Source organism: Camelus dromedarius, chromosome 8 (genome assembly GCF_036321535.1).
Source record: "Camelus dromedarius isolate mCamDro1 chromosome 8, mCamDro1.pat, whole genome shotgun sequence".
NCBI classification, from domain to species: domain Eukaryota; kingdom Metazoa; phylum Chordata; class Mammalia; order Artiodactyla; family Camelidae; genus Camelus; species Camelus dromedarius.
The window spans coordinates 30,882,350-30,907,546 of record NC_087443.1 but is presented as its reverse complement, the minus strand read 5'-3'; the positions used below and the strand labels follow the sequence as shown (position 1 = coordinate 30,907,546).

General features: G+C 44.6%; 2 protein-coding genes across 5 annotated transcripts in view; both read left to right on the top strand.

The window, feature by feature from the left end:
- The window catches only part of SEC24C (SEC24 homolog C, COPII coat complex component), a 49,540-nt gene extending 30,884 nt beyond the window's left edge, over positions 1-18,656 (top strand). For all 4 annotated transcript variants that reach the window (XM_031461089.2, XM_064488050.1, XM_064488051.1 and 1 more), the window contains 20 exons: positions 6,915-7,090; positions 7,299-7,652; positions 7,956-8,092; positions 10,684-10,795; positions 11,217-11,344; positions 12,508-12,646; positions 12,854-12,969; positions 13,143-13,267; positions 13,426-13,617; positions 13,827-13,920; positions 14,136-14,252; positions 14,592-14,762; positions 15,247-15,343; positions 15,451-15,596; positions 15,823-15,961; positions 16,113-16,231; positions 16,329-16,508; positions 16,753-16,944; positions 17,181-17,270; positions 17,416-18,656. In XM_031461089.2, the coding sequence (XP_031316949.1) occupies positions 6,915-7,090; positions 7,299-7,652; positions 7,956-8,092; positions 10,684-10,795; positions 11,217-11,344; positions 12,508-12,646; positions 12,854-12,969; positions 13,143-13,267; positions 13,426-13,617; positions 13,827-13,920; positions 14,136-14,252; positions 14,592-14,762; positions 15,247-15,343; positions 15,451-15,596; positions 15,823-15,961; positions 16,113-16,231; positions 16,329-16,508; positions 16,753-16,944; positions 17,181-17,270; positions 17,416-17,556 (2,965 nt within the window). In that variant the 3' untranslated portion in view covers positions 17,557-18,656. The remainder of the gene's footprint in view (positions 1-6,914; positions 7,091-7,298; positions 7,653-7,955; positions 8,093-10,683; positions 10,796-11,216; positions 11,345-12,507; positions 12,647-12,853; positions 12,970-13,142; positions 13,268-13,425; positions 13,618-13,826; positions 13,921-14,135; positions 14,253-14,591; positions 14,763-15,246; positions 15,344-15,450; positions 15,597-15,822; positions 15,962-16,112; positions 16,232-16,328; positions 16,509-16,752; positions 16,945-17,180; positions 17,271-17,415) is intronic.
- Positions 18,657-18,752: 96 nt separating this feature from the next.
- FUT11 (fucosyltransferase 11) lies at positions 18,753-24,617 on the top strand. The gene is made up of 3 exons (XM_010984149.3): positions 18,753-19,551; positions 19,679-20,304; positions 21,669-24,617. Exons 1-3 carry the CDS (start codon positions 18,844-18,846, stop codon positions 21,814-21,816), a joined length of 1,482 nt encoding a protein of 493 aa, XP_010982451.1. The 5' UTR covers positions 18,753-18,843; the 3' UTR covers positions 21,817-24,617.
- Positions 24,618-25,197: the final 580 nt, after the last annotated feature.

Genomic DNA, 25,197 nt, shown 5'->3' with positions numbered 1-25,197 from the left:
TCCAGAATGTACATTTTTGGCACTGAATGTAAGTGTGGAGAAAGCCTCGGAATCTCTCCTTAACCCTATGTGTTGGAAAACTCTGAGAAGCAGTACAGGGAATTCATTAATCCACTTAAAAATATTTATTTTGTACTATTAATGTATTGGATGTTGTTATGGAGGTTGGAGATAAAGCAGTATCAAACAGACCATGTCTCTGCCCTCAAGTAGTGTATAGTCTAGTGGAGAACCCAGAAGATAACAAGTAGACAAATATAAGTAAGAAAGGAGAACAGAGTAAGGATATAGAGAATGACTGGTGAGGAGGTAGGGAGCTGTTTTAAATACATTGATCAAGGAAACCTTCTCTGAAGTGATACTTGAAACCTCAGTGAAATGGTGAAGGGAGCTATCCAAAGATCTGGGAGATGAGTGTCTTAGATAGAACGATGGTGTACAGGCCCCGGGGGAGATATTAGTCTGGTGGATGTGAAGAAGAGCAAGTGTGGCTTAAAGCAGAGTGGAGAGTGGGGGAGATAAGGTAGGAACATAGACAGGAGCCATATGTAGTGTTTTCTAAGCCATAGTTAGAAGTTTAAATTTGATTTTACTTACAGTGAGAAGCCATTGGAGAGTTTTAAGCTAGAGATAATATGTTCCCTGTTTGTTCATTTATATGATGGATTTTTTTCACTGTAATATAAAACAAATACCAAAAACCCATACAAAACAAAGGTATGGCTTAGTACATTATTATAAAATCAATCCCCTTGTTACTGCAACCCAGATCAGGAAATAGAACTCTGCCAAACACTCCAAAAGCCCCTTTCGCATCTTCCAGTTCAGTCGTCACTCTCTCCCTCCCCCCATAAGTAACCGTTATCCTAACTTTTATAGTGGCCACTTTCTTTTTTTTTTTAAATAGTTTACATCCAAAGGTACATCCCTAGACACCACAGTTTAGTTTTGCCAATTAAAAAAACCCCAAAAACTCAATGTGTACTTAAGTCTACAGATTTCCTTTTTATCTGTTTCTTTTTCTCACTGTTTATCTGTTGAGGAGCCCAAGCTAATTGACCAGAAGAGTTTCCCACAGCCTGGATTATCTGGTTGCATATTCATGTTCAGTTCAATATTTTCCTTTTTCCTCTGTATTTCCTGCAAATTGGCAGCTAGACCCAGCGACTGGGGTAAGACTTTGAAGGCACATAATATCATGATTTCTCTCTCTTTGTGATGTTAGTTGTTGATGTTTAATGTGTACATATATTAATTTGTTGGGTTACAAAATGGTGATACTCTAATTCTTTTTTTTCCCCATTCGTTTGAATACCATCTTAGACAGTTCTTGTCATCTTTTATTTGGTTAACAGTTGTGCAATTCATGGAGAGTAAATGCTTGATTCTTTACCTGTATTTACTAGTTTACAGGGGAATGAATTGGTCCTCTGCCATCTACAAGGTGACCAACTCTTATTTTTAATATTATTGCAAATTCATAGATTTAAACATATTTGCTGGGTTTTGATCCACTGCAGTTATCATCATTACTGAAGTCTAAAGTGTCCTGTCTTTGACCCATGGGAGCCTCTTCAAGTTGACTCCTGAATACTTTTGACATGACCCTAGTAATCTTTAGGTGTGATGAGATGTTCCAGGGTTATCTTACACGTTTTATGTTCCAGAACAGGAATTAGCCATTTTTCCAAGAAATTATTTATTTTGTTGGTGAGAAGTGACATTTTGTAACTATAATTGGGCACTAGGAATGTTCATTGCTACCTGATTGGTGACTTCCTAGGCCTCTTCAGTGGACATAACTAAGAAATACATATCTGCATATATTAAAGATAAAATACCTCATTAGTTTAAATATGTACTTCCAATTCAAAATCAGGACTACAGAGCCCTTACTTAACCTCTTCATTGTAACTGCATCTCTTTTCTTCTACACCAAGTGTCTTGGTTCTCAAGGCTATGGGGATGATGGAATTAGAATATTAGGATATGCCACAATTTCTCATTTATTTTATCCCTCACTATACACACTGGTCTCAGTATAACAATACTAATACTATCATAAATGTGATTACTAGAAACATTACTTTTAAAAAATTTTTCATGTGTTCTTTCCATTCTCTAAAAATTAAAACAAATATATTTATTTTAAAAAGAGGTCACTTTGCTGGATGCAAGAGTAGAAGTAGGGAATCCTGTGAGGAGGACATTGCAGTAGTTCAGGTAAGAGAAGGTCTTGACTTGGTTTAGGATGGTAGTGGTAGAGGTGGTAAGAAAGTCAGATCTGGGGTATATTTTGAAGGTAGAGTCAGTAGGATTGGATGTGAGTTAAGAGAGAAAGAGGAATTCTTGATGTCGCTTAACGTGTTGACCAAGCAACTAGGTAAATAGTAGTGCTATTCACTCAAGTGAGGAATATTTGAGAAGATTTTGGGGGTGAAATGAAGGGTTTTATTTTGTATGTTATAGGTTTAAGAAAGCTACTAGGTAACAAACAGAGATGTTGAGTAGGCCGTTGTAGATACAGAGCTGTAGCTAAGGAATGATATCAGGACTGGAGATGTAAATTCGAGAGTCTTTGATATACAGACATTATTTAAAGCTATGGAATTAGATTAAATCACTTAGAAAGTGTGCATTGAGAGTAAACAGTAGAATTAAGGACTAACCCTTGGAGAACTTACCAACATTTAAAAGGAGGTCAGAGGAGGAGCCATCAAAAGACAATAAGAAAGAACAGGTAGGAGATTAGCCAGGGGAGAGTAGCATGAGGAAACTAGGTGAAGAAAGTATTTTAGGAAGTCAGGAGAGTAATCAGTTGTGTCATTTGCTGCTGCAAGGTGAGATGTGGACTGAGAATTGGCCGTTGGGTTTGGTGAGGTTCAGCATTATTGACATATGTAGTTTCAGTGGAAATAGGAAGGCAGCTGTCTAGCTGGAGTAGGTCAAAGAGTTTCCGCTGGGAGGTAAGTTAATATAACCTAAAAACGCTTCTGCCACAAACATCTAGAACAGACAGAGGAAATAGAAACTTTTTTTTTCTCAAATGCATCATCAAGCTTTAAAAACTAAAAAGAAAGTGAAATCCTCAAGTGTCAGAGACCAAGTGGGAACTTAAAATCAAGAGTGGTAAATTGACACTAGGGCTGCCTGTGGAGAAGGTGGAAATTACCATACTGAAAACCTGGGAACTTAAGTTTAAGCAGGTACCTTGGGCTTTTCTGAGTCGAGGTTTGGAACTGAGACCTTGTTTATGAAGTCTGGACCTGGGCTACATCTTCACTGAACAGGTAGACTAGAAAAAAAAAATTTATACACTGGCAGAGGGAGATAATAAGTAGTCCTTTTTCTCCCAGGCTGGCTGTGAATTAAGTGAGGAAAAAAGGTCTTGGGACTGCACATGGACACCAGGGGTCTTTTGGGGGAAGTGAAAGTGTTCTAAAATTGGATTCTGGTGATGGTTGCACAACTCTATAAATTTACCAAAAATTGTTGAATTGTACACTTAAAAGGAGTGAATTTAATGATATGGAAATTATATCTTAAAGCTTTTTAAAAAAAATTTGATCTTGGGTGGCAATATCATTAGAGTACCTTCCAGATCAAATGCGAAACAACCACCCTCTCTCAACACAGGTGACAAGAGTTTCTCAGTGGAAAAAAAATATTGATTAGAGTAAATAGTGGCTGTTAGAGGAGAGCAGATAGTAGACTAGTACTTGAAAGCATTAAGGGCATGTAATTGTCAGCATAGAATTATGTACATAGCTAAGAGAGAGGGTAAATAGAGACATTTTCAGACAAAGACTGAGAATTTACCATGAGTAGACCCTGGTTGAGAACACTACTAAGGGATAGACTAAGGAAAAAAAGGAAAATGAACTTAGAATGAAAGATCTTTAAAAAGTGGAGAATAGTAACTAAAGAAGTAGAGTGGTAGAGACAGAGTATGGACCAATTCTTTTGTAGTGTTTGGCTGAAAGAGGACCAAAAGCTTGAGGAGGATGTGAGGTTTGGGGGAATTTTATTTGATTGTATTTTTTAAATTATTTCACTTAGATATATTTCACATACCATGCAATTCTCCCCTTTAAAGTGTACAATGTAATGGTTTTTAGTATATTCACAGGTATGTGCAACTATCACTGCAGTCAGTTTTAGAACATTTTCATCACCTCAGAAAGAAACATCCTATCCTTTATCTGAGTTGCTATCCCTATTTAGCTTTTCCTTTAATCCCTCACTACCCAAATCCTAAGCAACCACTAATCTACTTTCTGTCTCTATAGATTTCCCTATCCTAGATTTTCATATGAATGGAATCGTATACTATATGATATTTTGTAACTGAGTTCTTTGACTTAGCATAATGTTTTCACTGTTCATCTATGTTGTAGCATGTATCAGTATTTCATTCTTTTTATCACAGTATTTCACTGTATGCATATAATACCACATTTTGTTTATTCATTTATCTGTTGATGGACATTTGGGTTGTTTCCACTAATAGTTGTTATTTTTTAGATGTTTGTATGTTTTTGTACTGATGGGAATGATCAAAGAGACAATGAATGGAAAGTACATTGAAAAGATAAGTTCCAGAATGGAAAAAAGATATTTACACATAAAGTAGATATAAACACATAAAATAATATCTAGAATACATAAAGAACTCCTACTAATCAGTAAGAAAAAGTCAATTCAGTTGAAAAAATAATGGATAAAAACTAGAATAGGCATTTTATAAAAGAAGAGATATTAATGGCCAAAGAACATATTAAAAAGCTGTTCAACCTCATAAGTAAAGAAAATAGTAAAATCTAAAAACCGCAAGTTTCTCCTGTGTATCTATAAGATTGGCAAAACTCAAAAGTCTAGCAGTACTAAATATTGCTAAGCATGTGGAGTATCAGGAACTCTTATCCACTGGTGGTGCGATGCAAATTAGTACAACTACTATGGGATAATAACTTGAAATTATCTATTAAAGTTAAAGATATGCATATCATATAATTCAGTAATTTCACTCATAGTTGTATGCCTTAGAAAAACTCATGTATGTGTAAACAAGTTAAGTATATGAGTGAACATAGCAACATTATGTATAATATCAAAAAATCAGAAAACCCCAAACTCTATCCATAGTAAAATGCCTAGGTAAATCATGTTGTATTTGTTTAGTGGAATAACATTTAGTGATGAAAGGGAATGATAAATGCAACAGTACAGATGAATTTCTTAGACATACAGTTGAACAAAAGAAGCAAAACTCAAAGTATGTATGATGTGATTCTGTTTACAAAAGTTTAAAAAATGACACAATTGAATTATATTGTTTTAAAGACAAGGGAGCAATTATTAGGAAGTTAGGAAAGTAGGTATCTTTGGGAGAAGGGAGAGGGCTATGATGGAGGAGAGGCATACAGGGCCTTTGGGTTCCAAAGTATTCTATTTCTTGACTTGCTTTTTGGTTACATGGGTGTTTGTATTATAATTATTCAGCAGTATATATATGTCTTACGTATTTTTTTTCTATTTATGTTGTATTTCACAATTAAAAAGTAAAGTACATTGGACTATGAATCAGATCTGGGTTCCAGGTCTAGGTTCATCTGCCACTTACACCCTTAGTGTCTTAGTTTTCTATCTGTTCTGTCTCCCTAATTAATTTTCTGTGAGAATTAAATGAAGTACTTAGAGATACTTTATAAATTATAAAGCTCTGTATGGATAAGGTGTTGATTTATTGTTATTTGGCATGTGGCAGAATAACATTGGGTAGTTGAGAGGATTACCCACATTAATGGAGTAGTACCCTGGAATATAATTATTCTGACAGGGATTTATGAGCATCTGCCATGAGGCTAACAGTATGTTTGGTGCTATGGAAGACAAAAAAATGCAAAGCCCAACAAAGAGCTTAGGGCAGTAAGTTTCACCAGCATAATACCTAGAAAATACCTAGTAGAATGATTGAATGAAAAGTGTACAACTGCAGGACTAATAGAAGCTAGCCAAATATAATCAAGTTCCAATTATTTAGTAGAGACAAAATAAACAGGAAGGATAAATCAGAATGTCAATGTAACAGACTACTGTTGTGAAGAAATTGATTCATTCTTGAAATCTCGGAAGGAGCTTGATATGTATAATAATCTGTGTTGTAGCTTTTTGCAGTAACATTACTGTAAAACACCAGTGCAGTTGCTAGTTCATATTCAATGATATTGGAATGATTTTGTATTTATATTTTAATGTGCCATCTGATACCATGAGAGTGTCCAATGCAGCTATCCAAGTCACGAGGCTTTTGCTAGACAGACCCAGCTTAGAAGGCTACCTGATTTATGTTCTGTTTGTCTGGTCCTTAACTCTGGTAGAGTTGGCATCATCTTTCTGATTAGTACAGAATGCCGGACTTAGCTGGCCTGCTCTTCTGATCTTACAGATCTTTCCAGGATAAAGTAATACTTTGGTTTCCCTTAAAAGTTAAACAATGAAACTGCATTTGTTTGATCCCACATTTATTAGGCTCCTATTGTGTTAGTGCTTCTGTGCACCTTCCCTTTTGACTCCTTCAGGGCTTCTGATTACAAAACTGAGGTGGTTTGTCAACAAAAGTTTGAGGCAGAGGAGGTGATAGTCTAACTAGCAGAGTAAATAAATAATACTTGATCTGAGAGTGCTTGGCATATGGTTTTGGAGTGAATATAATGGACAACAAGATTTTCCATGAATAATCACAGGAATGTAATTTATTCACAAATACGTAGAAGCATGAAGCTATAGAAGAGAAAGTAAGATGAGAGTAAGATGCTGTAAAAGAATATAGCTTCCTTTATGATGTGGTGCTCTTGCCAACTTGGAAGGGTGTCCCAGCCCACTGGAGGCCTCTGCCTTCCTTCTCTTCACAGGCTCCCTGGGTCTCAGCCATTTGGGTCAGCCCCATTGGTCCCTGTGGTCAGCCAGCCAGCTGTGCTTCAGCCCTATGGCCCTCCCCCGACAAGTGCACAGGTGACTGCTCAGCTGGCTGGAATGCACATCAGTGGTGCTGTGGCCCCAGTCCCTCCCACTTCGGGGCTGGGCTATGGTGAGTAGCTGTGATCACAGAAATGTTACTGTTCCCTTCTTTTTAGAAGCAATGGGCTCTAGGGGTATTCCTGAATCCCTTTTATTTCTTGTTCTGAGCCCCAGCAGATGGGACAGTCATTCCTGCCCCTCATGTGGAAAGGGAAGTGATTTACTGAACAAGGAGGCAGGATGACTGGGGTTCTGACTCTACTTCTTCTGCTTCTCAGGCCCACCAACATCGCTGGCCTCAGCCTCAGGAAGTTTCCCCAACTCTGGTCTGTATGGCTCCTATCCTCAGGGCCAGGCCCAGGGTCATCCTGGGGCCCAGCCTCCCCAGCGATCTGTCCTACCACAGGCCTCCAGCTTCACACCCTCAGCTTCCGGGGGTCCTCGGATGCCTTCCATGACTGGTCCACTCCTGCCTGGACAGAGTTTTGGGGGGCCCCCAGTGAGCCAGCCCAACCATATTTCCTCACCTCCTCCTCAAGCTCTGACCCCTGGCACCCAGATGTCTGGGCCGCCAGGACCACCACCACCTATGCACTCCTCCCAGCAGCCAGGCTATCAGCTGCAGCAAAATGGTGAGTTTTTCCCAAGGTCTATCTCAGAGTCAAAGGTAGTTTTTGGTTGGTTTGTTTTTATATGCTTTTAGTGTTGCTTGCTAAGTGGTGACCTAGATAGACAGCATCAGGGTATTAGTACTAGGATGTGGGGATATAAGATTTTTTTTTTCCTTGCAGTTCAGAGAATGTGGTCATTCCCTGAATGGTTATTACTGTACCTCACAACTCTACATTTATAGGAATCTAGTCATTTCCCTGAAGCCTTAAGAAGAGATAAGGAGGGAATTTTTGGTCCATCAACCTTGTGCCCTTGTCTCTCAGGTTCCTTTGGACCAGCCCGGGGCCCTCAGCCCAATTATGGAAGTCCCTACCCAGGAACAGCCACTTTTGGCAGTCAGCCCGGGCCTCCTCAACCTCTGCCTCCTAAGCGCCTGGACCCTGATGCCATCCCGAGCCCTGTAAGTACTTATGTGGTCCTGGGGAAGGAGCTTGTGGCTGCCAGATAAGTGAGTCAACCTCGATGAGATGTTTGCTGAGCATTTCCTGACTATTTTCCCTTTTTCATTCATCGTCTTGTGGATGAATGTGTAGAACCTCAATGTAATTTTTGACTCTTTGAAATGGAAATTGAAGTCCCAGAAGTCTTTTGGGGGCACTTTTACTTCATAGCTGGGCAAAAAGGGAAGGGAAGCCAAGCATGGTCAGCAGTGTCCACAGAGCTCTGGGTTGAGTGCTGCGTTCTGTCACTGTTGGACATAGCATGGTAACCTCTGCTCTTCCGTGGAGGAGTGGCTGGGTCCGAGTCTTGTCCTCTTAGGTCTAGTAGGATAGCACTCTTGTTAATGGGTAGAGCTGGTGGGAATTCTCTGGTGTTAGGTGTTAAGGAAAGGTTTCTCTGGTTTCTCTCTGCTCCTACTTGGACAGTAGTTTAGGAGGAAGCCTTGAGTACTTTTGTTTGCTAGGCTTCTGCTGTGTGGTTAGGGAAAAGTGAGCTACAGTTTACAAGGGCAACGTGGGGAAACTGTTTCTTCCGGAAGGATGGTGAATTTCACCCTTGGAGCCATCAGAATCCTCAGGCCTTCCTCATCATACTCAGAATAGAGGCTTGGACTGTACTCTCGAATGGAGGCCACTTTATAGTTCTGTCTGCAACATTTGCTATGTCGGTTACCTCACCATGCTTAGCCATTGTCATATTCCATCTGTTCTCTTCCCTTTTCCTTTGGGGAACTATCATGGTGAGGGACCCAGCTGGCTAAGTGGGACCCGAGAGGATTATATGGCCCCTCCTTCCTTTTCCCTCCTTCAGTGAGTAGAGTCCGGTTGGATGTGAGGAGAGTCTTCTTTCAGCATAAGAATAGTCCTTAGATGGGAGGATTGGCCTTTTAGAGGGAACAGCCCTCTTCTTCCTTAAGGTTTCTCCCATTCAGTGCCTCCCTGTATAACCCCTCTTGCCTTCTGTTTGTCCCCTTCCTTATCTTTCTGCATCATAATCTGAGCCATTAAAGGCTCTTTTTTGGGCCAGAAAAACTTGGAATTTCTGATCTAGAGGGGGCCCGATTTCAGCAGTCTGAGCTGGGCTCCAGCTGTTCATGTCTAACTCATCAGGGTTGAGAGAAGTAACATCTGCTTCTTGTTCTTTTGTCTCCCTCCCTGTATTCCCCTGCTGCCTTTATTATTAAAACACTAAAAGCAACTCAATGAGCTGCCTCCTCAGCAGAAAACCAGGCACAGAATAGACCCTGATGCCATTCCTAGTCCAGTAAGTGCAGGGGGAGGGGGTGCGTGTGTGTCATCCCTGTGTTAATGTCACCCATGCATGCCTGTGACCTCATCTTCACCTCATCCACCATGTCCATCCCTCTCCATCCTCTTCCCTTAGTCCTTCTAGATCCTCGCTTCTACATGCTAGAAGGATGTGCATGCCTCAAGTCACCATATAATGAAGTAGCAAGGTGTTAGCAGTGCCTTTAAGTATGGGATGGTAGAAGGTCAGGCTCTAAGGGTGGGCTCAGGTGGCATGTTAAGCTTTGGTTTTAGTCCTGCTGGCTTCTCCAGGAGCCTGCGTGTGACATACGATGGAACAGGACAAAGTCAAACAGTAGATCCTTCCCCTTTGGGTTTGATTTGTCTACAGCTTGTTGTGGAGAAACATGTGGGTAGGTGGCTACTAATGTACAAGTTTGGAAAACTGGCATTTCTTACAGGGGAAGGGATGGCCGGTTTGGGAAAGTGTGGACCACTGTCTCAGCTGGACAGTGACTCTGATGTATTTCTAAGCTTCAACTCTTTCTGCTATGGGATACAGAGTCTTAGTCTCCCTTTTTCTGGTTTTACCAAACCCATCTTGAAGTAACTGACCAAAGGTTCTCGGCCTGCTGAAAGATCTGATCACCAGCTTTGCAAAACCTTTTTTTCTCCCTTCGCTGGGTCTGTCAAAATGTGGGGGACTGAGGATCAGGCTGTAAAATCCTCTTCTCCCATATTTACACACTGATGCTTACCTGAAAATAAGGCAGCATCTGCTTCCTCACCTTACCTGATCATTTCTGGCTGTGTAATCCTCTCCTCACCCTGTCCCTTCTTTCATTGAGTGTAGAGTCATTCCAGGTAGATTCATTTTTACATGGTTACTGTTGTCTGTTTTCCTGCTCTTTCTCAGAAAGTGTCTTGGGGAGAAAAGGGGAGGGGAAGGCTTGATGGGGGAGGCAAGTAGAATCTGATCAGGTTTGAAGGTTTGTGATTAGAGCTGGAGTTTCCCTGCAGTGGGGGTTATAACAGGGTTATATTGGGGTTCAGGGCAATTCGTGAAGAAGCCTGTTCTCAGTGTTGCCTGTCCAGCATTTTGCTGCTGACTGTACACTAGAAGGTTGGCGTTACAGCATTTTATATGATCTCCAGAAGGAGAGCAGGCCTGGTGCATGAGGTGTGTTCCTTGGCAAATTATTAGTTTCTGTGCTGCAGCTCCAGCCTTTCTTTCTCCTAGCTCTCTGGGACCTGGTTCTCCCTTTTTGTCTGTCACCTCATTCATTTCACTTCTCCCCTACAGATTCAGGTTATCGAGGATGACAGGAACAACCGGGGTTCAGAGCCATTTATTACTGGAGTACGGGGCCAGGTGCCACCCTTAGTCACCACCAACTTCCTGGTGAAAGACCAAGGTGAGAGGGGCGTTAGCCCCTCCCTGCAGAGCTTTTTCTCCAACACTATCAGACTATGGATGGGGCTTTTGTCAGTCTTTTTTTTTTTCTTCTTTTTTTGGTTTGTTGGGTTTTTGTTGTTGTTGGAGAGGGGAGGTAATTAGGTTTATGTATGTATGTATGTTTTTTTTTTTTTTTTAATGGAGGTGCTGGGAATTGAACCCATGTCCTTGTGCATGCTAAGCATGCACTCTACCACCGAGCTATACCCTCCCACCTTTTGTCAGTCATTAATTGAAAACCAGTCCCTCACTGCTTTTGAGGGGGGAAAAACCACCATCAGCTCTAGCATTTGTTGGGGTGATGGGCTGGATCAGCAGTGGAGAGCTGGTGTCTGGAGGGATTCTGTGATCTGACTCAGTCTTTCTACCTCCTCCTTCAGGGAATGCGAGTCCCCGCTACATCCGATGCACATCCTATAATATCCCTTGCACATCTGACATGGCTAAACAGGCTCAGGTGCCTCTGGCAGCTGTCATCAAGCCGTTGGCAAGGCTGCCCCCAGAGGAGGTGAGTCAGAGAAGGGACTAGAGGAAATGAAAGGGCGGAAGGGAGGGGGAGTGGGGAGTAAGACTTCTTCCTAGGTGTGATTCTGTCAGTCACAATGGAAGAACTTTTGGCTGGGCAGAAGCGGAGAGTATCTTCAGCAACTTTGTATCCCAGGGACCATATCTGAAGGAGGTTGTAGGGATGAAAGCAAAAGTCCAAGAAATTGCTGGATGGGAGCAGGATCCACAGGGGAAACACAAGGCCAGCTTGCAGGGAAGAAGACAGCTGGATGCAGGAGCCTCTCATAGCATGGTCATCTCCAGATGATTAGAAGCACATCATTATACTTTTTCTTATACGCTGTCCTGTCATGCCATGTTAGAGATGTTAGGGCAGCATGTAAGGAAAAAGGTGGATTAGGATCCAGCAGTCTGTCTCTTACCTGGCTTGGGCCATGATCTGCAACCCCAAAACCTGAAATCAGCATAAAAAGAGAGAGAGCTTGGCAGCTGCTCTATCCTACCAGGCCTTGGTAGGATACCCTTGTGTTCATGCTTAACTTATCAAACTTAGGATGGATTTCTCTATAACTGGACACTCAGGGCTCACTTTACATCCTGCTTCTCTGTCTTATTCTGTGTGCTTCTCATTCTCTTTTCCTGGGTCTCAGTGGGGATGGTTGGACACTTGGCTGCTGGTCTTTAACCTGTAGGGTGACATCTGCCTGGGGCATCAGTAGATATCACAGAAATCCAGGGATCATGGAGGACAAATGTCACAGATACTTGTTTGGGAAAGGAAGCAGGAGTCAGGATCCCTAGGGCAGGAGTGAAGGGGATTGAAGATAGGGCCAGAAATGTGAATCCTGGATACTCTTTGGCTTTCTTCTCAAAAGCCCTTATCAGCCCCTGAGTTGTTAGGGCTGGGTTCACAGTCACTCTTCCCTTTCAAGAAGAAGTGAAATTCTGGAGATGAGGAATAAGGAGAAAGAACTATACAATTTAGACTCTTCGGGATACTCCTTAGGGAAATTTGTCCTCATTCCCCTTCACTCTACTCCCTCCCCAGGCAAAATATCTGAGCCATGCTCTTGCCCCCCAGGTTGTTCCTCCTTATCTACTGCTACATGTAGCTACCCACTGTAGCTTCCCTCTGTGTTTCAGACCTTCCCCTTTGGTCCTTAGGCTTCACCATATGTCGTCGACCACGGGGAATCTGGCCCTTTGCGCTGCAATCGCTGCAAAGCATATATGTGCCCCTTCATGCAGTTCATTGAGGGCGGGAGGCGCTTCCAGTGCTGCTTTTGCAGCTGTATCAACGATGGTACGTTCACCGAGGCTGGGATTGGGGGCATCTGGATTGCATCTATGTTGTACTCTTTCTAGTTAGGTAGATGAGGGTCCGTTGTTTAGGAGCTGGGGAAGTAGGACACATATGGGGATGTGGGACAGTAGACTGAGCTCAGCCAGGGCCAGACTAACTAAGATTGAGAGTGGACTCTTGAGTAACACTCTGCCCTACTCCCCACAGTTCCCCCCCAGTATTTTCAACATCTGGATCATACCGGCAAACGTGTGGATGCTTATGACCGTCCTGAGCTATCCTTGGGCTCTTATGAATTCTTGGCCACTGTAGATTACTGCAAGGTGAGGGAAGGTAGCACGGGGAGGAGCAGTGGGTGGAGGACAATGAGACAGCGAAGACTTGCTGTGATCATTTCCATCATCCCTTCGTTGTCCCATTTTATGTTGACTTCTCTCTGGTCAGTTGGCCTGCTTACCAATACTCCTCTCCCCGACTACATTTCCTTCCTTTGCAGAACAATAAGTTCCCCAGCCCTCCTGCCTTCATCTTCATGATCGACGTCTCCTACAATGCCATCAGGAGTGGTCTTGTTAGGCTCCTCTGTGAGGAGCTCAAGTCACTGTTAGACTTTCTGCCTAGGTGAGAGTTATGGAGCCGAGGTGCTTTCTTTGGATGATGATGATGGCTGGGGAGGGTGGGTGGGGGGTGCTGGCTTGATTCAGCAGTTGGAGCCAGATATCATGAAGTTGGGTGGTGGAAAAGATGGCAAATCTGAGTAACAATGTCGCCTTCTACAGGGAGGGCGGGGCCGAAGAGTCAGCAGTCCGAGTTGGCTTTGTCACCTATAATAAGGTGCTGCACTTCTACAATGTGAAGAGCTCATTGGCCCAGCCACAGATGATGGTTGTATCTGATGTGGGCGACATGTTTGTGCCACTGCTGGATGGCTTCCTGGTCAATGTCAATGAGTCTCGGACAGTCATCACCAGGTAAAGAGATTGTGGGGGTAAAGCTGGGGTGGGGTGGGTACAGTCACAGAAAGCCAGAGAGTTGAGCAGAGAGGTCAGCAGATGGACAGGGGCTATGCCTCAAGAGTTTTCAGAATCTGGGGACCAGATGACTCTTCAGGGGATTGAGGATTGAGGAATCTGGAATTTGGATAGCAATTTTGATTGCCTCTTATCACCTGTCTCTTCAGCTTACTGGATCAGATTCCAGAAATGTTTGCAGACACAAGGGAGACGGAGACAGTATTTGCCCCAGTTATCCAGGCTGGGATGGAGGCTCTGAAGGTAAGGCTAGAGTCCCTGGGAACCTCCTCTGTGACACTTTCTTCTGACCATCTTACCCCCTGGGATATAACCCTTGTTTCTTCAGTGATTGACGCCTGTCCAGTGAGTCAGCCAGTCTGACACAGTTGGCACTGAATAAATGACGAGGGAAGGGGTGAATGAATAATGGATGAATAAAGGAAAGAATGGACCAGTAGATCTCTCTTCTTTCCTAGGCTGCTGAGTGTGCAGGGAAGCTCTTTCTGTTCCACACCTCCCTGCCCATTGCAGAGGCCCCAGGGAAGCTGAAGAACAGAGACGACAGGAAGTTGATCAACACAGACAAGGAGAAGGTGTGGGATCGGGTGCCACGGGGAGGACTTTCCGTTGCGGAGGAATGTGGTGTCTCTTCACAGCACAATACTGTTACTTTTTTGAGGGGAACTGTGACTAGATCTTCTGCCCTTTCACGTGTCACCTTCGTGATTGCCAACCTTCTCCACTGCTCCCACACCTCTCTACCCTTCTCATCCCAAGCCCTTGGTAGGCTTTTCTTTGGGAATGTTTTACTACTATTGCAGACTGTGAAGTAGATCTGAAGTTTACATGTCCTTGCATAGCCCATATGCAGGTACGGTTCTCAAATAGTGTGGAACTTTGACATTTGAGCATTTTCATCTGTTCTTCCCCAGACTCTGTTCCAGCCTCAGACAGGTGCCTATCAGACTCTGGCCAAAGAGTGTGTGGCCCAAGGCTGCTGCGTAGACCTCTTCCTCTTCCCTAACCAGTATGTGGATGTGGCCACACTGTCTGTTGTACCCCAGCTGACTGGTGGCTCTGTCTACAAATACGCTTGCTTTCAGGTACGGCATGGGACTCTGGGTGGCAAGTGGAAGCAGGACTGGGGATGTCTGCCTACATGTGGAGTGGCTCTTTACCTGCTGACTTGTTAATAGGAATAGTGTTGGAGGTGAAGACCACGTAGTGTAAAGAGAGCTATGAGTGGAGCAGTCAGGAGCAGGGGGCTTGGAGTCAGTCCTGGCCCTCCTGCTTACAAGCTGTATGACCTAGGATAAATTACTTAATTTTTCTCTCCTTTGTTTCTTCATTTGTAAAATGAGATTTTAATACTTATTAGGATCTGTCATCAGGATTAATGTAAAGCACTTAATATGGTACCTGGCATGTAGTAAATGCTTAAAGCTATCATTATCATCAACATCATTATTATCTTCACTGTTACTGTCATTATGATTCAGCAGACTTGTAGAGTGGAGGGGGTGCAGCGGGACTGATTGTATGATGTTAGGTAATCAGTGATGTGACTGTGGGCCTGGGGGAATGCAGGTGGAGAATGACCAGGAACGGTTCCTCAGTGACCTGCGTCGGGATGTCCAGAAGGTTGTTGGCTTTGATGCTGTGATGCGAGTCCGGACAAGCACTGGTCAGTCCTGGCTGGAGAAGAGCAGGTTGGGGGCCTAAATCTGGGAGGGAGGCAAGTGGCACCTGTCATACCATTCATTAGCCCTGTCCCTGTCCATGTGGCCTCAGGTATACGTGCTGTAGATTTCTTTGGGGCTTTCTACATGAGCAACACAACAGATGTGGAGCTGGCTGGGCTGGATGGGGACAAAACGGTGACTGTGGAGTTCAAGCATGACGACCGGCTCAATGAAGAGAGTGGAGCCCTCCTGCAGGTGGCGGGCAGGCGGCAGGGACTGGGGAAGAAGCGTTAGGGGTCATTTCACTGGCGATAAAGAGGCCGCAGGGAAGAGCGTGAGGGGTGCGTAGAGAGGACTAGAAGAGGCTGGGGGAGGGGTGGTTCGTGTCTTTCTTTTAATTCAATAATATAGCAAAGAGGCAGTTTTTCAGAGGGCTTTGTTGAAGGAGGGGTGTGAACTCCCCCTTTCTCCCTCCCCGTAGTGTGCCCTGCTCTACACCAGTTGTGCGGGGCAGCGACGGCTCCGCATCCACAACCTGGCCCTCAACTGCTGCACTCAGCTAGCTGATCTGTATCGAAACTGTGAGACTGACACGCTCATCAACTACATGGCCAAGTTTGGTGAGGGCAGGGGCAGGGCTGGGTGGGACTCGGGCAAAGAGAGAGGTCTAGAATGTTCAGCAGTTCCACGTTCCTGAGTCGGTGTGCTGGTGGGAAGGCACATGTGATGGAATGGCAGACCAGTGACTGTGCTAGCTCCTTTCCCTTTCAGCGTACCGGGGGGTCCTGAACAGCCCAGTGAAGACTGTTCGTGACACTCTCATCACCCAGTGTGCCCAGATCTTGGCCTGTTACAGAAAGAACTGTGCCAGCCCCTCCTCCGCAGGACAGGTAGGGCAAACATGTTGGTGAAGGAGTTGCTAGGATACATTTTTGCATTGGGAGGGATCTCTCATGATTATTGACTATGTTTTGATAACCCCCTTAGTTGATCCTTCCTGAGTGCATGAAGCTACTCCCAGTTTACCTGAACTGTGTGTTGAAGAGTGACGTCCTGCAGCCTGGAGCTGAAGTCACCACTGATGACCGCGCTTATGTCCGACAGCTGGTTACCTCCATGGATGTGGCTGAGACCAATGTCTTCTTTTATCCTCGGCTCCTACCATTGGTGCGCCTGAGGGCTGGAGTGTGAGACATCATACTGAGAAAGGGGCATCATAGGAGGAGGAAGGGAAGGATTAATATTATCTGGGTCTGACACTAATGAATTTTTTACCTGCATTATCTGATGTCATATTTTCACACTGAGTTGCTAAGGGGCTTAGCTTTCTGAAATTTTGTATGTGTGTTGGGGGTTGGGCAAATATGTCTTATGGTCCTTGGTAACCTTTTGCCCCCTTCCTTTTGTCCAGACAAAGTCTCCCATTGAGAATACCACTGAACCACCAGCAGTTCGAGCATCTGAAGAGCGTCTGAGCAATGGAGATATATATTTGCTGGAGAATGGGCTCAACCTCTTCCTCTGGGTGGGAGCAAGTGTCCAGCAGGGTGTTGTCCAGAGCCTCTTCGGCGTCTCCTCCTTCAGTCAGATCACCAGTGGCCTGGTGAGGGCAGGGAGTCAAGGAGACTATGGGTGTGGAAATATACTTTGTGAAATGAGTAGGAGCCAATAAAATTAGTGTGTGAGTCCGCTTAAGTAGCAAGGAACGCTGAGGAGGGAGGGTGCTGTCATTCTTCAGAGGCTTCCTTGTTTCAGATAATGCATAAATCTGTGCTCTCTCACCTTGACCACTGGATTCAGCATACTTTACCATAAGGATAAATGAATTTTGTGTTCCAGAGTGTTCTGCCAGTTCTGGATAATCTGCTGTCCAAGAAAGTGCGAGGCCTCATTGATGGTTTGAGGGCACAGAGATCGCGGTACATGAAGGTAACACTGATCCAAACCCTGGATTTCTTATTTTGTCAAGTCCTCCCCTGGAAGGCGGGTAGGGGGTGAGTGGCTGGATAATGGGATTTCAGGGCATGTTTAATTCCCTTTAGCCCTGCTTCATGACCGTGTGTTCTGGCCCTAGCTTATCGTGGTGAAACAGGAGGACAAGCTGGAGATGCTGTTCAAACACTTTCTGGTGGAAGACAAGAGCCTGAGTGGGGGAGCATCCTATGTGGACTTTCTCTGTCATATGCACAAGGAGATTCGGCAGCTACTGAGTTAGAGCAAGTGGGTAAACAGCATAGGGTCCAGGCCAGCTTCCAGAAAGTACCCCAGGACAGCAGAGAAATAGGGCAGTTGCATATCTTGTAAGTCATGTAAGCTGACCTCAGTCTCTTTGGGGGGGGAGGGGGAGGTATAAGGAGACACCTTCTTTCTGGGCTCAAGTATCCTACCACTCTGTCATGTCCTGCTGTTGGAAGGTGCCCCTATCCCCTCACTTTATCCTCCTTTTCCTGCTAATCCTGTCGTAATGAATGTAGTTTCTCAGTTCACTGTATATGATTTGGTGTTGGGAGATTTGGAGGCACCCAGACTCTGGCAATATTATGTGTCCCTTTGGACCAGCCTCCAAGGGCAGGCAGGAAGGAGGGGGGATCCCAGGGTTACCACAGGGGGAGGGGCTGCTAATTCAGCTCAGTGTCATCAACAACTTCCTATATTAGGGATAAACATACATATAGGTGCACAAGAGCTGGAATGTAGACCATAGGTAGTAGAGAGAAAAGTGGTCAGTCTTCTTGGGCCTGGAAGTCAACAGTCAAGCCAGAATTACTGAGGGTGGTTGATTAGATCTCTCTCTCTGCTTCCACTGCTCTTTCTCTCTCCTTCAATGATTGATCACTTGGTGGATTATCACAGGCACATTAAGAGATGAATGAGCCTGGGAACTGAGTTGCAAAGTATACTAAGACCTGGAAGAGGTACCAGCCTCCTTTGCAGCCGGAGAGGCCCCAACACTGGATGGTTCTGTAGGGAGCCTGGTCATCAACTTGCAATACCTCACAGAGCCAGCCCACATCCCACTCTGGGCTCCTGCTGGAAACACTGCTCTCCAAGCTGGGGGTTGTTGGGGAGAGAGGCAAAGGTGGCTGGTCTCTTCTGCCAGGACATCACTCAGGCTTTGGTTTTGACAGAGTGGCTGACAGTTATCTTCCAACACGACCTGGCTGGGGCAGGACAAGGGCTAGGCTTGGACGCCATGCTTGCCTGCTCCCAGCCTGGGATGCCCCTGCTCTGGACCTCTCATTTCTCTTCATTGGTTTATTTTTCAATGCATCTTTAATTTGTAAAGAAATAAAATAAATTAAGATGTAACCAGTAGCCTCAGTTTTACCCGCGTCGTTATCATCATCACTTTCCCTGCAGTCCTTCCTGCCCAGACTAGCGGCTCCCGGGAAGTGGCCGGCTGCGCATGCGCCACTTGCCCCTGTGGCGTAGGACTTCTTACCGTCGCTACTCAACGCCAGGCGGGGACTGGTGCTGAGGGGCGTCGGCCGCCGGAGTGGACATGGGGGCCGGCCGCACGGGGGCTGTGCTTGCCGCCTTGCAAGTGCTTAGTGTCTGTGCGGCCAGCAGCTCAGGGCCAGTGGCAGAGGGGGAGACCGGCGGGGAGACGGCGTGGGCAGAGCCGTGGGATGGCGCGGTTTTCCGGCCTCCCTCGCCGCTGGGCGCAGTGGGGGTGGCGCGCAGTCCGGGGACCCCGCGGCCAGGGAGGGAGGAGTCGGTGGACTTGCCGGTGCTGCTGTGGTGGAGCCCAGGACTGTTTCCTCACTTCCCGGGCGACTCGGAGCGCATTGAGTGCGCGCGCGGCGCGTGCCTAGCGTCCCGGGACCGACGGATGCGGGGAGACTCACGAACGCGAGCTCTGCTCTTCTACGGCACCGACTTCCGCGCGTCTGAGGCGCCACTGCCGCGCCTGGCGCACCAGAGCTGGGCGCTCCTGCACGAGGAGTCGCCCCTCAACAACTTCTTGCTGAGCCACGGTCCGGGCATCCGCCTCTTCAATCTCACGGCCACCTTCAGCCGTCACTCTGACTACCCGCTGCCGCTGCAGTGGCTGCCCGGGACCGCTTATCTGCGCCGCGCGGCGCCTCCGCTCCAGGAGCGCGCAGAGTGGCGCCGCCGCGGCTACGCGCCCCTGCTGTATCTGCAGTCCCATTGCGACGTGCCTGCGGACCGGGACCGCTACGTGCGCGAGCTCATGCGCTACATCCCGGTGGGTGAGGACGGGACCTGGTGGGGAGGGGTGGGTGGCGCACCGGGCTGAAGCCGGGAAGCCGGGACCGCTGGTGTCCAGGCCAACGTGCCGTACCCTCTTGACTGCCGTACTCTACCCCACGCAGGTGGACTCATATGGGAAATGCCTGCAAAATCGGGAGCTGCCCACTCCGCGGTTACAGGACACAGCCACAGCCACCACCGAGGATCCAGAGCTCTTGGTCTTCTTGTCCCGCTATAAGTTCCATTTGGCCCTCGAAAATGCCATCTGTGACGACTACATGACGGAAAAACTGTGGCGCCCCATGCATCTCGGTGCTGTGCCCGTGTACCGCGGCTCTCCCTCTGTGAGGGACTGGATTCCCAACAATCACTCCATCATCCTCATTGATGACTTTGAGTCGCCGCAGAAGCTGGCAGAGTTTATTGACTTTCTGGACAAAAATGATGAGGAATATATGAAATACCTGGCATACAAGCAGCCTGGGGGCATCACCAACCAGTTCCTTCTGGATAGTCTCAAAAAGCGGGAGTGGGGAGTGAATGATCCTTTACTGCCTAACTACCTTAATGGATTCGAGTGTTTCGTCTGTGACCACGAGCTGGCTCGGCTGGCTGCAGAGAAGGCCCACGCAGCCTCTCCTGGGGACATCCCTATCCCCGAGCCTCATATTGCCAAGCCCTCACACATGGACTGCCCAATGCCCACACCTGGCTTTGGCAGTGTGGAAGAGATTCCTGAGAATGACAGGTAAGGGTGCCTGCGGCTGGCAAATCAAATGATTTACTTACATGCTTCCTGTGGACAATAAACTAGCACTGAGAGGATGTACAACGTGTACAAGGAAATTGTGACACGGGATCACTTCACTCTTAAGGTGTCAAGAGTCTAGTTGAGGAGATAAGACAAACTGAAAAAGCTCAGTAGAAGATGTGAGAGATAATTCAGGGCAACACCATATAAAATGAGCTCTTGTGGACAATGTTTGCAATAGTGATTCAACCAGAACAGAGGGTCTGTTCAGGGAAGCAATGAGGGAGAGACAAAGTTGTGCCAGGCTGTCCGTAGCCTGAATAATCGGGCTCAGGAACTGGACTGGCCTGAAAATCAACTCAGCTATTTATTGAGTACCTTCAAGATTGTGGGGATGGGAATGAGAAACAGAGGTGAGTATTTTGAGGGAGGTTTGTCTGCATTAGTCAGGGTTTATATCTGTTAACCTGGCATAATTATTAACACCACCAATCACTCTTGAAAGTACCCAGATTTGGATGACAAATTATATGTTCGTCCCAGAATAGAGGGAATACTTTCAAAAGATGATTAACAGTGGTGGGCAGTGTGGATTGGAAAGGAAGTGAGAAGGCTACTGCAGTAGGTAGTGGCTTTGGGAAACAAGGAAGCATGGGAGGTGGGGTGGGAAAATGTTGAAGTCACTTGCAGTAAACCACACTTGCTAGTGCAGAGGTGAAAGGTTATTAGCCTGGAGAAGAGAGGCTGCTAGAATGACCTGCAGAGATCACTGCGGACTGTGGATGGCAGCAGAGGGCTGGCACAGTTTGGCCCTGGGACTGGAGGTAAATTGTATCTAGTGATTTGCATCAGGTAATTGTATCTAGTTTGTGCTGAATATAATATTATGATTTATCAGAGGAAAAATGCAATACACTAAAAAACTAAGAAACATTCAAGTTATGTATTATCTAGACACTGGATACTACTGCACCTTCATTTTGATTATTGAAATAGTTGGTAACATAAATGGTAACCATCTAAATCTGCTCCCTTGCCTGCCTTAGGGAGATTACTGTATCCATAGCTTGGCTCCTGACCTCCCTGCCTCTGAATTCCCTCCACATCTGGGGACCAGGAGCAGGCAAGTGAGGAACTGTAACTCGCTGGGGTGGGTTTGTGTGATAAATTTGTGTTTGTGGCTCACTGCCTGTCACTTGGGCTAGTACTGGATTTACTTCACATTTCCTTCCTTTCAAAGCAGATCCCTGCCCTAACCAGAGACCACTGTATCTGCTTAAGATTTCTTTGGCCATTCAGAGAAAGGCAGGACTCATAGCTGTGCTCACATTCAATAATCCATCCCCTATTTGATGTTTCAGCTGGAAGGAGATGTGGCTGCAAGATTATTGGCAAGGTCTGGACCAGGGGGAAGCTCTTACTGCCATGATCCACAACAATGAGACACTGCAGGGGAAATTTTGGGATTACCTAACCGAGATCTTCATGAAAAGGAACCAGAATCTCTAATTACTCTTGCAAGAACTTGATAGAACTAAGGAGATGGAAGTCCTTATCTTACCATGGGACATGAAGGGTATCTGCTGCACAAACCCGTGAGGAACACTGTCTTACCATGAATTCAAGAAATAGCAGTTACATCCACTGACATGTTATTGTAATGATGTGTAGCCAAGATCTGAGCCTATGGTAATAGGGCCTCTCCTGAAGGAGTGATGGAGGCATCTCAGTTCTTGGTTTAGTGGGAACTAGAAGCCTGAAACACTCATCTGATTCAAGGTGCTGATCAGCAGAATTTTTAAAGAATTGTTTATTTTTCTAACTATTTCATCCTCAGTCATGATTGGGACAACACCTTAGCATTTGGCTGTGAGTGAGGTAAGATGGGCCAGGTTTAGGGTCTTAAAACTTCTATGCTATTCTTTAAACCACTCATCATTCAGTACCTTTCCTATCTCTTTTCCTTATCTCTTGCTTTATAAACTATTATGTTGGTGGTGAAGCAAAACTGGTGGGTTATATTCTGGTTCTCTGGAGTTGTGTTTTTTTTTTTTATATATATATCCTTTATTTTGCCTTTCATGTCAACCTTTTTATTTTAAAATGGCTTTTTCTTTCCTGGTTTTTCACAATTCCTGATGGAGATGGAGCAGCCTTGCCACCATTCCCACATTCACTCTCCACTGTATTAAAGTGGCTATAAATTTGACAACTTTTCTTACTGCTGGTATGTTTCTTATCTAGGGCATATTGGGAATTCCTTCTCACCTCATGAATAGAAAGATTAAGTGGCTAATGAAAGTCACGTCAGTTTAATGAATTGTCCTGCTCCATTTTCGGCTAGGGTGAAGACTAAGGCTGGAAATGTCAGACAAAGCTATAAAGATTTTGAAATGTTAAAATAGTCCAATGTGAATCAAAGTGCAGATTGTTAGAGGTCTCTGTTCTCTTCTGTCTACCCAATGAACTCTTGTATTTTATTATTTTTATATGCTACACAAGTCCCATTTCCTCCCAGAAATCATGAAAATTATAGTGGGAAAAAAGCCCAGCAGTATAGCTCTAGTAATTATCTCATAATATTCTGTGGCACTTTCCACTTTAAGTGGGATAAATATTCCAACTTCATTCATTCTATTACTGATGTCCTTCTGCACAACTTTATAGTACTGACATTGCATTTTGATGGAGTCCACCCAACGCCCTAAGCTCAAGGGGAATGAGAGGCGAGGCAAGAGAAGTTAAGCCACCCCAAGTGGCTTAGCTAAGTACAAGCTGTTAGATCTGGGGATGTAGCCAATCCCTTCTATTGCTGTGGTTTAAACATACAGCTTAATGGGCAGGGGAACCATTTGCTTTTTCTGGGACAGTGGAGCAAGAAAGAATACCTTGGCTCTTAGAACTACCCTGGTTGTAATGTATTAATAAATTATCACTAGAGAAGTTCCATAGCTTATCAATGTCTGGTTTAAATTAGTGTGTGTGTATTTACGTATATATATATACACACACACATTAATTGATAACCATACAGTTGTAAAGACTGAAGAGGAAGATGAATATTATGACCTTATTGCAGATTATGTACAGTTGAGCCTTATCCTTCTGTAAGGTTTTGTTTTTAATATTTTGAGCAGACTGCTGAGCTGTTCTGTGTGTGATGTACCAGTTTGTTTTTAACTTTAAGAAATCTAACTCTTTATTTAACATCAAAACCAACATCAAGTGTTTATTTTAAAAAATAATCATACCTGCTTTGAATTGGGTGAAGATCTATGGAGAATTTACAATTTTAGGCTAACATGAAACTATATAATATCCTCCAAAATGGAAATTCTGCAACAGACTTCACAATAAATATTTTATTTTATATATGGGGTGCTTCATATATATATTTATAGATACTTCAACAACTAGGGTCCCACACTTATTGTGACATCTAAAGATATGGCCAGGGAAAGCTATAATTTAGGCTGGGTTTCACTGCCAGGGTGGTTCTTTTTTCATTTTAATAAAAAATGCCCTCATAACAACATGGAAAGTTTGCTTAACCAGTTTGGACTTTTGCAGAAAAGAACAAGAGGGAAAGACAGACCTTCAAAAATATTTATGTTAAAATTTGATATAGCAGTGACTCTTAGAAAAAAAGCCCAATCCAGGACTCAGATTTCAAGCTTGCAATCTGTTTAAATGCAGATACTGATATACATATAGTGCAAAATACATATTACCCAAGTGCAAACTAAAGTTAGGAGTCAAATTTCATTATGTGCAATAAAAAGGGTAAGTGATAGTTATGCAAGGTGTAGAATCATCCTTACATTTCCTGTCTAATTATACTAGTTCACACTGGCATTACTTGAACGCTTTTATGTACAAAGTGGGCCAGTTGTTCATGAATGACTGTGGTTGGGAGACTCATGCCTGCTTTGTGGTCAGTGCTTCCCAGACTTTCTCCTTTATTCCTATTACCATAAAAGTATTTACAAAAAAAAAAAAAACAGGACAAACTGGGCACCACAAGGGAAAGGAGAACCAGGAATAGACATATGGTTATCCAACTAAAGGCTTCACTCTCTCTATGGAGAAAGCAAGCAATGTGAATTTTCTCTGGTTTGGGGCCCAGCCTGCTCTGTTTACAGCAGCGGGCTTGGGGTTATTGGTGGTAGAAGTGTCTGATAGCAATCAGCTTTATTTGTGGTGTTGGAGTAGGGGATGGAGCATGGGGCTGATGCCTTTATTATTCCCAAGTGTTGCTATTTTCTATTATTTCAGGTTTCATTTTGTGTAATAAATGGCTTCTTCTTAAACCACGTCTTCTGCTTGGTTTTATTTCCACGGTGAATGTAGTAAAGTTAGAGACTTGCAAAAATATTTCAAACATTGTTCATTTAACATGTATTTATTGGCACTACTCTAGGCACTGGGGATTCAGCACTGAACAAGACAAAGCCCCTTCTTTCATGGTGCTTACATTTTAAATGGGTGTTGGGTATAAGGCCATAAACAAACAATAAGTGAACAAGATAATCCAGACTGTGATAGGTGCTATTAAGAAAATAACAGGTTGATGGTGGTTTGGATGTAAGTCAGGGAAGTCCTGTCTGACATGAAATGAGACTCAACAAGAAAAGGAACTAGTCATGCAGAGATCCATGGGAAGATCCCGAACATTTGTGATAAATGATTTTAGCACACCAAATTTACACAACCAAATAAATATTGCTCCTCCGAAGCAGTCATCTTAGGAACTACAAGCTTGTCCAAGTTGTCCTTACATTACCCCAAACATTTCTTGGAGCTTGTGTGTAAATGCCTTTAGAATCAGTGGTACATCTTTGGTGTGGGTTTTGTCAACAACTAAAAGTCACTTAGAACAGAGTTTGGATT